Source organism: Bombus flavifrons, chromosome 8 (assembly GCF_040668555.2).
Source record: "Bombus flavifrons isolate JBK064 chromosome 8, iyBomFlav1_principal, whole genome shotgun sequence".
Lineage (NCBI taxonomy): Eukaryota > Metazoa > Arthropoda > Insecta > Hymenoptera > Apidae > Bombus > Bombus flavifrons.
Window position 1 is genome coordinate 7,348,052 of NC_138449.1, and position 13,347 is coordinate 7,361,398.

The 13,347-nt window shown below is 29.5% G+C and overlaps 1 protein-coding gene across 6 annotated transcripts in view; it reads left to right on the forward strand.

Annotated features, from left to right (window-relative positions):
• Positions 1-2,871: 2,871 nt before the first annotated feature.
• Positions 2,872-13,347, forward strand: part of cnc (NFE2 like bZIP transcription factor cap-n-collar) — a 110,932-nt gene continuing 100,456 nt past the window's right edge. The window contains exon 1 of one of the 6 annotated variants that reach the window (XM_069118541.1): positions 2,872-3,005. In XM_069118541.1, the coding sequence (XP_068974642.1) occupies positions 2,916-3,005 (90 nt within the window). In that variant the 5' untranslated portion in view covers positions 2,872-2,915. Of the gene's footprint in view, positions 3,006-4,470; positions 5,828-7,733; positions 7,847-10,255; positions 10,277-10,655; positions 10,677-13,347 lie in introns of those variants that run through there. The other 5 variants (XM_069118540.1, XM_069118539.1, XM_069118547.1 and 2 more) reach the window with 5 other exon arrangements.

Below are 13,347 nucleotides of genomic sequence, written 5' to 3' on the forward strand. Positions count from 1 at the left end.
TATTCGTGTGATTTTGGTATGATTCGTAATCTTGAAATGCTAATGTGATTGAATTGAAATTAACCACTCTTAAACGTTAGGTATACATTCGTCGTGTACTTACATCACTTTCTACGTTCTTCTAATTCTCTATCGACAATAAACATAAAATATAAAACGATATAACAGGGAAATATTTAAAACAGAAAGAACGATTTCGTTTGCCACTATTTCTAATAAATGAAAAATCGATTTAGCATTTGAAGGTTAAAACACCAAAATCTAGATAACTGTACAGAACGCGCTGAAAAAAAATCAGAAAGTACCGAGGATATTTCGGTGCGGTGGTGTTATATGTATAATATGTATAGTACAGAAAGAACTAGGTTCAACGCAAAACAAATTTTTAGCCCAATCAGAAAAGAACTCGAGACACTCTGTATACGTTTGGATTTTACTCCACGAGAGCTATTTTCTATGCGTCTCTTATCTTCCACTGCCCGTATCCAATGGTCGACCAGATCTCACGAATATTCAATTTTACGTGTTCTCATCACTCTCGTTAAACAATCAAAGCACTCGTTATCTAACAAAGAGACATTCACAATATAATTAGTTATTTCACTATAATTAGTTAGAGCACATAGGACACGATTGATCTCTCTATCCTTAATCTATCAATAAAAAAAAAACTGCCGACGATGCTTGCAATTCGAATCCCCCCGCGAACAAGAGAAAAGAAAGGAATAGCATTTTTTTCGAGGTTCATGCCATTTTTTACATATTTTCAATCAGAGTACAATTACTTGAAATCCCGACGAGTAACGTTTCTTGGTATAAAATATCGTCGACTTTTATCGAATTAGGATTTTCTGGCCGGAACTGTACACGCATGTTTACATTTAGAAAAAGGAAAAAAAAAGATTTATGAAAATAAACGACTGCATGGATCGTTCATCCCTTTAAGTAGATTTTGATACACTCCAACGGCGAATTAATGAATCGACGCACAACTAGATACCTTACATGTAAATAGCATATTTTTTCACTAACGGATATTCTCTCTTGTTAAAGATTTAAACGGACGAAGTCGCTCCACGATATTTGCGAAAGCGTTCGGTTCGCCGGTTCGCCGGTTCGCCATTTTCAGTACGAAGGGAGCACGAACCGATTGGCCTACTTTACAACATTCGTATTATAGCCGAAAGTACTTGTTTAAGAAGTAATACGCAGTTCTCTCGCTTTCGTTTAAGAGCGAAAATCGCACAGATCGTCATGTTCCTTTACAAAAAATATAGATTTACGTCTAATCGTAAGTGTAACTGTCATGAAAGTCACGCACGATTATTATTATTTTATCGATTATTTTCTTCTTTTTATCACTAATTACAAAGGTCTAACAGTATTAGAAAAAAAACCATTCTTTACCGTGGTGTTAAGGATTATATCGAATAATAACAATATATATTTGTTTTTCGAGTTTAAGAACGATTTAATAAATAATAAAAAAAAAATCGAATCCACTAGACGCGGAGTAAACCGATGCAAAAGTTCTACCGAAAGACTGGACATCAGAATAATCAAGATGAGTACATACTTATATGTATTTTATGCAATCACGACCCGATAACGTTATGTCTTAAGAGAACGAGGCTGTCTTGCATCTCATATTTATGAATGAATTATTGATGCAACTATATATTGTATACCGTTCTCTACTGTACTGTTGTCATAGATATTTTGTTGTATAAAAGAATGCGAGATATGTACAAGCATACAAATGAATATATTATATGTTTAAAATAACGTACACGTCATTTCATTCTTTCATAAACATTTTTACCTAAGTACATATTATCCATCTATATGAAGCTATGAAGATATTAACTAAAAATTTAGGATATAAAGTAAATATTTTTATAGCTCGGTATTACGGATACATTTCTTGCAAAAACAGTTGCGACTAAATATAAATTATGTCTCTTATGATATTTTGTCTAGAATTGTCCTTATTATTTTCAGATATATATAATTAATTAAATGTATTACAAAATAAATTACGAAATCCGTATCATTCTTTGTAAGTCTCCTAAAAAAAACTATAATTTTATTTATGAAGAAACTGTATTTGTTTATAAATAATAATATTATTTATAAGAAGAGGTATAACAGCTTAATAATTAAAGATATGTTACTTGTTTCTAAAAATTTTATAATATGTGTATAATAATGTACATACATAACATCAAATGATATTAAATAATAAAAATTCCATTATATTCTGCCAAAATCTTTATTCTTCTGGTACTGTATTGCATTAAGTGTAATGCTTGTTAATATATTACTATGTTGCAAGGTAAGTAACGAAAACTTAATAACTAGTAAATAATTTAACATTAAATGAGTTTCTAGTGATTAAACACGTGTAGCCGTTATTTGGCATGCATAACTACTGAACATATATTTAAAATCTACATCTTGGTGCCAATCAAGTGCGCCGGCGTATCAGCACATCGGATACGGAAACATCGACGTAACGGAACGATGTGTTTGCTGTCCGCGCCATGTTTAAATAGCGCGGTTGTAACTCAGTGACGTAGTCCAAGAAAAATTCCAATTATCTCATACTGAGACGACAGACGGTTGCTTTTGCGTTGATCCTAATAACTGCATCATTGCGAGAAGGAAAATTTTGTTACAGAAATACTTGTCATTGAGTTTTAACTGAAACGTGGCTTAAAATACGAAAGTTCGCAACATATCTTCGAAGAAGGATTTATTACAGTGGCAGAGTGCTGTTCGAAATTAAGTGACGTAATGTATTTTACTTCCATGCGGGTAATTACCAGTAAAGAGTCTCCACCCTGTGTTTCCCAGTGTTCAAGTGACTTGTTTTAAAACAATATACGTTTTAAAATTAAAAAGTAAATAGAGACATGCTTCAAACAGATGATTTACCGCGTATGACACCATTGTCACCCGGCAACAAGGCAATAGTTCTGAAGTTAGCAGAATTTATCAGCAAGGTAAATACTAAATGTATGAAAATTTGTGATGTACATATATGTGTAATTTGTGAGTGTATATACATACATTTTTACATATGTACATATACTTATTCACACATGTGAATGCTTCCATACATGTCCACGTACTTGCTTGATCACTCATGAACTTGTATTAACAGTTTAAATATGGCAACTACGCACAGTGTGTACCAACATGACCGTAAGCGAAGTTCCTTTAATTTGATTTTATACAATTCCATTCCCTCTCTTTCTTTCACAGGCATACGCGTAAACACACATTTTCTCTCTCTCTCTCCCTTCCTCTCTCTCTCCCTCTCTTTCTCCCACTCTCTCTCCCTCACTCCCTCTCTCTCCCTCTCTATGTTCCTTTCGTACCTAAAAATAATAAATACTAATGTATTAACAAATTACAAGTTTCTAAAAGAACTTTCTTTTACACTTACAAATTGTATTTACATTTATCACAATACAAAATTATTTATATAGGAATTTAAACGGACATGATTTATCGAATTATCGACAAATACTTTTGTTTTCTATGAAAACTACGAAGAAAGATACCTTAGTTGTCATTTTGCCATACTTTAACTATCAATCTAACTTGCAAATTATATAGTTTTTATTAACATATTAATGGTAGAAAATATGTACATTTATATTATTATTGCTATTCAAGTAGGATTAGTCAATATCATTATCCATTCAAACAATGTGATTTTATAATAAGTAACGGAATAAATTCAAATGACAGAAAAATAACTATAAATATAATTATTACTACAGAAAAGAACGACAGCATTCGTAATTATACATACGTGTAAATATAATCTCGAGAAGTTTTATTGTGTATACTCTGAAATCAGAATGATCATATATCAATAAAGCAATAGTAAAAAATGTATTATATCTGTGCATATGCAAATGGATGTTAACGAAACCGTTACGTAATGAGTGCAAACTTCCATGCAATAGAAAAACTGGTGAAAATGCAATGAAATAATAACATCGTTATATAAGTAAGTATAATATGTTGCACTTTAATAAAGCATCGATAATTCGTTTCGAAAATCAGAATATCTCTGCTAACCGTTACATTCATCTTCTGCTTAATTTCGGTATTTAATTAAACTATACAAATATGTACACGTATAAATGAACTTTTGAAACATTTATGTTTATCTACTTTATAAATTACGCCGTAAATAACCTCGAATGAGTTAATACCACGTGTATTTGTATATTAATTTGTAATCTTCATTGCATCATCCTACGGTATCACGGTATTCCAATAGCCATTAGCATTTGAAACAAAGAAATTAATATTCCGTAAATTGGAATAAGAAATGGTGTACGTCAGAAATTTAAATCCAATGAGGACAGTTTAATGACAAACGGATTGGTCGTTTATGGAAACATATAGGGAGAAGCATAGACTTGGTGCGGCCCTGAGAAACGACGTTGCCGAAGTGAATGCTGAGTCACATATCGCGAACGATCTCTCCCAGGAAGGTGTGCTAGTTCGTTTCTCTGTGAAATGCACTGTATTGCATTAGTATAACGTTATCACTGTTAGAATTATAACATCATTAATCCAAAATGATTTAAGTAAGGAGGTACTTGGCGCTTGTCGCGGGCCTCGAATATTTAATGGAAACGAATTTAAGGCAGCTTTAGGCCCGGTAGTTCGTGTATCTGTCAGTTTCTACAATTAAATCGAAGTTCTTACTTTTTACTGGAGCTGCAACGGTGTGTCAGTGAAAATGAAGTGTTAGTATTAATTCAAAAAAGTATCGCCTTGAATTGTCAAACGAAATTCGAGGCATGCGTAGGACGTGCGCGACGTGTACCGAAGTTTGACGTGGTTAGTGTGTGTTTTGAGGTTATTTTTGTGTTCGTGTAACTGACCTATACTTGTTTAAAGAGAGCTCCGAATCTTTATTTTCATTCTGACAGTCTGTCGAATAAGTTCCTTCAGCGAGAACATTGAAAATCATCTTTCCTAATCTAATTTAAATTCTGTATTGGTTACACTGAAAAAAAAAAACAAAAGTTTAAAGAGTGGTGTTTGATAACATTAATAATAATTAAGGACACGATATTGGATTCCCTATTATAAAGTAGTGGATAAAATTTTATTCATAGTCAGCATATTATATCTGTGAACAGTCATGGAAACGTTATTAAATATTCAGACTGATCTAAGGCATCAACAAAACAACGGTTCAACATGAACATTTGTTTCTTTGTGATAACTTGCCTCAAAACGTGCCAAGCCATTGTGACAATAAGCTGAACTAATTCGGATTATAAATAAATTTGTCAATTGGAAGTAATTTAAATATCAAAAACACAAAATGTTGTGTATAAAAAAGTTATACCACGAGGAACTATTCCAATTAGCATTGCTACTTTCCTTATTAAGACTAGATCCAGAATCCTACCTTGGTTTGGATATTCAAACCATAGGTGTAGGTTCGTTAGATCTAAACAATGGGTCTAGGTGGCACACCGATGTTCATACAATAGTTCATCGCCCTATCTTTGTTCACCCAAAAAATCTAGATTCTATGCTTTTAAATTATGAGAGAGATTTATTTGAAGACTTAAATTCATTAGGAAGATATAATAGAATAAATTCTGGTTTAAATGACATCCATGCATATCTGTTAAATACTGAGGAATCTGGAAGAGATGTTGATATAGCAGGACCTAGTATATCATTTTCTACAGACCTAACTAGGAATATAACATCACCTGACCCATCAAATTCTTCGCAAAGTCCTGACGAACCGGCTAATACGGCAGAACTTACTCAAGAGGTATTTTTTTTCTTATACTTGTTAATGTAACTTTTGGGTTTAACTTTAATTTGACCGTTACTCTACTTTTATCATTATTATTATAATTAATTCAGATGTAGAAGATACTAATGCGAGTACTAAAATTATTGGATAATTTTACATATGTTTGATATACATAAATTATACTTATTTTTTTAATACAACAAAGTAATTATAATGCTGAAGCAAAGCATTTAATCCAAGATTTATTTGTTTTTATATGACAGTATTCATTACTTTTAAATTATAAATTTATAGTACAAAATATATATACCAGAGTTTTCTCTTCCTATCTTAAAATTATAAAATGTATAATCTTCTAACAATTCTTTTAATTGAACATTTTTTTATGTAACTGAGAAAATATTTTATAGTTCAGTATGTGTACATAAGTTGTTTATTTTAATTTCATTATTTTTATTTTACATTTATTTTAAATGCACGATAATATTAACAAGTTAATAATAACTTAATAATAACTTGTTAATATTACCATGCATTTAAAATAAAAGTAAAATGAAAATAATCAAACATTTTTAAAATACTTAAACATTATTTTATGTAATGAAAATATTTAATTAATTATTCATCATTTCTTTACAAATTATCTCTCCTTGATAATATTTTATATTATCGCAATAAAAAACAAAATTTAGTTAAAAGATGCAACTTAATAACAGTATGCCGTGTCAGCGATCGTATTGTCAAAAATACATTATCACGTGTCCTTGAGTCCTTGTAATGACCTACAGCGGTCAAAAATTTTGCAATATTTTTAGTTATGTCGACCGAAGACCAGTATATTCATATTTCCGATAATATTCTTTTATTTTTAACCTTATAACGTTTTCTTTATATTCTATATTTATTTTCTTTCTATATTGATACTATTGAAAAGTTTATATTTACAAGAAAATATAAAAGTTACATTTCTTTATTTTTAAACTTGTTTAGAATAAATCAATCACTGTTGTTATCTTGTATTTGAAATTTTGTGTACATAAAGAATATTGCCTATGTGTTAGTATCACCGACCGAGTACTATTGAGGTTCTCATTTTGCATTGAAGTACTATTCAAATTACGAGAGTATTTCCATATATTATCTGATATGTAGGTACAAAATATTTCAAGTAATTTAAATAACTTTGTTCCGTCTAATTATATATAAAGCATGTCCAAAAGTAATAATTTAAATTTGAAGTCAGTAAAACAAAGACGAAACGTTTTATTTATATTTAAATTCAATATTAGCAAGTTGAGGCATTTAAAGTTGTTTCACTATATACCGTATTTAGTTTATTGATATTTATAAAAGGAAACGTATAATATTAATTAATAAAGCTAATTAAATAAAATACACAAGTTAACCAGGTTATTTTATGTTATTTTAGCTATATTTTAGCAATTTTTCTATCAGTTCCACATAAGTAGTATTTACTGATACCATTTTCTTAGCGATACCCTTGAATATCCAGGTCACCCATATCAGTTAACTAGGTTAATTAATTGCGTTTCTATTTTTTAATCCAGTATTTAGACGTGTATCGCATGCTTTTAGAATATTTTCAAGGAATATTTTTTTATAAAGTATACTTTGAAAATCACATTTAAAGAAAATTAAATACATATATCTCAATAAAAGTAATGCTTTTAAAATTAATAAATTTTATATGTATTTAAAAATAATACCGCGATAAACATTTTAAAATTATGAATTGGAAAATTAAGAAAACTCAGCTTGCAAGATAACTAATTATTATTTTGTCTAAATGTAAATGTTCTGTACTATACATCATGAATATGTCCGTAAATCGATTAGGTATTCTCTGATTAGATAAATATACATATATATGTATTGTAAATCGCTCACGTTCTGCATACTGTTTGTGTATACTTCCTTCTACAGACAACCTTTGTCATTGGATCATACGATTTAATTAACTATCAATTTATTTCATTCCATTCCAATTGTAACTGTTACATAACATGGAAAACGGTAAATATTTTCTACAGAAGTAAAAATTTTATATACAAAGAGGGCTATTAAATTCCAAAACGTATTTTGTTACTTTTACATATACTATGTATAATTTTCAATTATATATTACACGCGAAGAGGAATCTTATCGTAAGAAAAAAGAAGTACTCAATTGTGGAGATTTTAATTTTAGATATCAGTTTTTAAAATTCGTTTAAAATTATAAATAACAGATACAAAGAGTAAGTTGATTAGTATAAAAATCAAAATAATATTTTCCAATATACATATATGAGAAACTCTTCTCATTTATTTTATCAGTTGGTCACTAACTCAATGAACTTGAAGATTTGTAGAATGTCACAGATTTAGATACCGATGCCCTACGCTTCTCTTTTACAAAGACTTTTCGTTCTCCTGGAAACTTAACATTTTCATTAGTACAGTAATTAAATATTTTGATCGCGGTAATTTATCTTTCTTTGATCAGTAAATTTGGTTTTTAATCATGAATTATAAATATTGTGATTATAAGCACATGTGACTTGTCGGTGATCGCAGACCTCTTTTTATCGCGTGGCACTGCATCATCAAAATTTCCTGCGAATTCTCGTACAACGGCCTCGATTGCAAAAATAATTGTGTGGAAATACACGAATATAAACGCGTTTCTGGTCGGTTTCGTGAAAAAAAGAGGCGAAAATGCCAGATGCGACCTCGATTCGTTGAAAATTGACGAAAAAGTTTTTCGAAACGTGCTTTCTTTTTCGGAATCTAGTAGATATTCTTGCTTGAAATAACAGCGTATGAGTATATTCTATGATTTATTGAGTGTTTATTATCAATAAAAAAAAAAATTAAGAATTTATTGATAACAAAATAAAAATTCTGTTAAAACTTAATTCCTGGAATATAACTTTTCTTTTACTTGTTTGCTATGGACATATTTCTATTTATATACTAATATTAAATAATATCATAATATTTTTTAAAAATATAATATTCACATTAATAAAACATATATTTATTTTATTGAAGAATAGCGTCACACATATTGTGCCGATAAATTGACCAGCCGTCTGGTACAATCTGATAGAATCAAAGCGAATTATTTAACGGATTTAATTATCATCTATTATCAAAGGACACACATGTATTGCCTTTTTACGCAGTAAGAAACAATATTCGTTTATACAAACATTGCATTGTGCCAATTGCCTAAATTTCTCTGGCAATTGGATGATGATATTTTATAAAGAGAATGAGCATATTGTATTTCTTCTTCTACGCAATTATTATTACTTATAAACGTGAAAAACAAAAGTAATATACAACATACAAAAGATATTATATTGTAATTGTATAACAATATTCAACATTTGATTTAAAACAAACAACTACTTAATTTAAGAAATTATAATAAAATAAATTATTATATAAATATATATAAGAATATTATTAATAAATTCAAGTAAAATATGAATATTATTTGATAATAAAAGGGGTCAATTGTTATTAGTCCAATGTTCGTTGAACAAAGGATTTTATAAAGCACTCTTTATCTTGTATGCTACCATTACTCATAATTTCTTTCTTCTTCTGTCATGTATTTATAATTGGCATTCTGCCGCATCCACTTGCGTTTTCTCTATTGCGCTGTATCCCAAGTTGTACATGCGCGCTTTACTTTACTATATGTGGAGCAAAAGAGAAATCAGATAAGTTGCAACTATATTTGTAAAGTATCTCTAATAAATATGAGTTTCGCAAGCGCGTTTTAACTTTACATCACTTATTTGTATAACCTTAGCACGATCGACTGGTCATTACATATTGTTTGTTAAAATTCAAGTATCTGTTCATTGTCAACTGCCACATATTTATATTAAAAACGAGAATGATATACATACGTGGTAACTTAGCCACGTTGACATTTATTGCCGCTTACATCAGTGAAAATGAATTCTATTATTCACGATGTAGCTACTTATGTTAGCTAATAGTTAAATGTTTAAGTGCTTTATATACCTTGTTTGTCTCAACCTTTCAGTTTCTGTTTTTTTAATAAAAAATGAAATTTTTCAATAAATTTTAAGGTTGAATAGATTCTGAATGGTAAAATTAATTATGTATATTCCTTTTAATAGAACAGCCTATATAAAAGGTATAAATATATGTAAATAATCTTTTAATTAACATTCATATTATCTTTGTATACTTATAGTAGTAATCAAACGTTATAGTTCTTGCTTGCAAGATTAATTTCTAATTTAATGGTCTGACCATTAAAATCTAGATTTCAATAAATTCAAATCATTTAGAAACTACAGGTGTTTCCTATTTATAAATAGACAGTATTGTCTTATCATTTAGGTCACTTACATTTATTATTACTTTGTGTTTATCTTTCATTTATTGTACTCGTGTTACGAATAAGGAAGTACACAGGTTAGCAATATCGGCGTGTAGTTAAATTATTAAAATCTTTTAATTGATTGTATTCGATCTATAAAAAGTTTGTTTCCTCTAGAGTAATATCTCGCAAAATATTTTATAAGGACGTATTGCAAAAATATTTAAATTACATTTTTCCCCGTACATTTTTCTTGGAAATAAGATTATAATTATAACCTTCATTTTTGGGTATAATTAATTATGGTGTTAATGCTATATATACATATGTTTATATAAAACAAATATTCAATATTTGTGACAATCATGGTAAAACCCTGTTAGTGTGAAAACATCGGGGGCGGAGTTGATGTCATCGAATTCGTAGCAAGTTTTCATTCCCAGAATTAACCCATTTGTGTTCAGTTGATAAAATAAACAGCGAGTGGAAATGAACGTAAGAATAAAACTGCTGTTAAATTACTACTAAATAGGTTTATTGTTTTTTAATTTTTATTGTTGACTAAGGCGTGTCGTGGATTCAAATATATATTCAGTTAGATTAAATAAAATTGTAATTTACGTCAGTTTGTTTGACTTTTATTTATCTCATTGACCTGCAGACCAAATGGAACTTTAAAAATATAAGAACACAGTTGAGGAGATCAAAAATAGTTCAAAGAACGCAACAAGATATATATTATAATTAATGATGGTTTTATTGTCGGTGACGTTCTTTGATTTAATATATACAGACACTGCGTTCAATTTATTTTCTGTCTTATATTTAACTAAAATTTTAATTACGTCTTTGCAAAAATCAAACAGTGTTTCATACAACATTTTCTAAGGGATGATTTGCTCAAGTATTTAAGATATTTGTTCGTTTTCTCTTTGCCGCTTTCTTGTCAAACTTGAATCACATTCTAATTGAAATCGTTGCACTCATTACAATCAAACTCTTATTTGCAAAATTTCTCTTAGCGCTGCTCGTTTAACTATTGGAGAAAACTTTGACGCTCTGCCGAATCGCTTTTTCCGCTAATGATTTTCTTTTCTTCTTTCCTCAAAAAATTGCCAATTACATTCTAACATTTGTATAAGAAGTTCATAATTTTCCGCTACATCGTTTCATTATCTTCTAAATGCAAAACTCGCTACTGCTCGGTCTGTGAAAATTCTCACACCCGTATCGTTGTTTGTAATATGTCTTATAAAAGTAACGATAACGGCTTCCTCTTTTGCATAAAAATACAACTATGCATCTTTTTACATTTTTTTCCGCTCGCAATCATGTTCTGGACTAAAATTTAAGCAACATTAAGGAAATATATTTAACTAAACACAGTTAAGACTTTTTATCATGCATAACATCAGGAATTTTTGCTTGAAATATTTTTCACCTTTTATCCATAATGAATGCTTAAGTATTCAATACATTATAATATATTGAATTATTATTAAGTATTCAAATAATAAGAAATTTCCAAATACTTTCGTTTAGCTTATTTTTGTACGTATTTATATTCGGAAACATAGCGTAGTCTGCCTTCAATTTTGTATGATAGACCTCGCAATGAATGTCTAGCAGCTTATCTTCTTTACTATTTAATGGCAGTGAAACGTAGCTAGGTATATAATACCTAATTGTTTAAGCAGCAATGCGTGTGTCCTTGTTTCAACGATGAATCTTTTCCTTCACTTCTTTCTGTAATAATATTTCTTTAACAGCGCATACATTTTCATATTTGTCCTCGAAGTTCGATGCGATTAGGATATTAAGCATTTTCGTAAATATCCTTCGTAGTTGTCTCGCATCTAATTTCTGTTTCTCTCTTAAAATTTTCGATTTTTATTATGTATTTTAATTCCTAGAAGTATTAACCGTTTAGTTGTATAGTTCAAGGAGAAGAAATATTCACTGATGCCTTGTCCAATTTTATATTTATATCTTTCTTTTTAACAGTCGTCTTGAATGATGTTTATTTTTGCCTTCGACAAGACAAACTTAAATTCAGCTTCGTACGTTTTTTTGACATTTTAATATCTATTTACGACAATCGCTTTCGCAATATTGCGTTATATTTGAAGTAGAGATTGTCTGATATGCCTTAATATGATAGTTGATAACTCGGAGAGAATTATCTTATACATATGTTCGCAAGTGGAAAATTGTCCCTTTTTAATGTAATCTCTCTTAATGTTGTCTTGAAACTAGTTCAGTTTAAAGGAAAAATACAAATAACGACTCTTTCATAGTCTACTCAAACTTAAGGTATTTTTTAACATTAAAGAGATGCGATTGGCTTTAAAATGGCTGTCGAAAAGTAATAGTTTCAATACATAATACGAACGGAAAATATGTATTAATTGAGAACCTAATCATCATCTTCCTATATCTGATCAAGGTTACCACGTGGTCAAATAAATGTCTCTTTCGTTTATTCCCTTTGATTTCACGCATCATTGGTCAGAAATCCGATCTCTTACATTTTCTGAGATATTTCATTGTTTGCATCTATATTCAATATATTCGTACTTCATTTACACGAAATTTACCCACGGGATTTAATTCACGTTAATAGAAAGCTTTTTGATTTTTATCTCTTCTTGAAGAGTATATATGTATATATACAGGGTGGTTAGTTACTGGTGGTACAAGCGGAAAGGGGATGATTCTACGCGAAAAAAGAAGTCGAAAATATAGAATAAAAAGTTTTCGTTTGAGGCTTTGTTTTCGAGAAAATCGACTTTGAATTTTCGCTCGGTACGTGTGTGGTACGTTATAACGGATCTCACTGTAAATCGTTGTCTCGATGGAAAAATTAAAAAAAAAAAAAATTTTTATTCTATATTTTCGACTTCTTTTTTCGCGTAGAATCACCCCCTTTCCGTTTGTACCACCAGTTACCAACCACCCTGTATATAATAAAACATACTTTTAAAAAATGTAACAAGTTCAAAGAGACTATGTTATATAATGATTTTATTAGCGAATTGATTTAGTTATCAACAGGAAAGATATAATGAATGAAATATATGAAATTCTTATTTGCACTTGCGAAGAACAGAATTGTACGCTTATAATTCTTGATTTTATTTTCCTAATATATTGATAAACATTTACC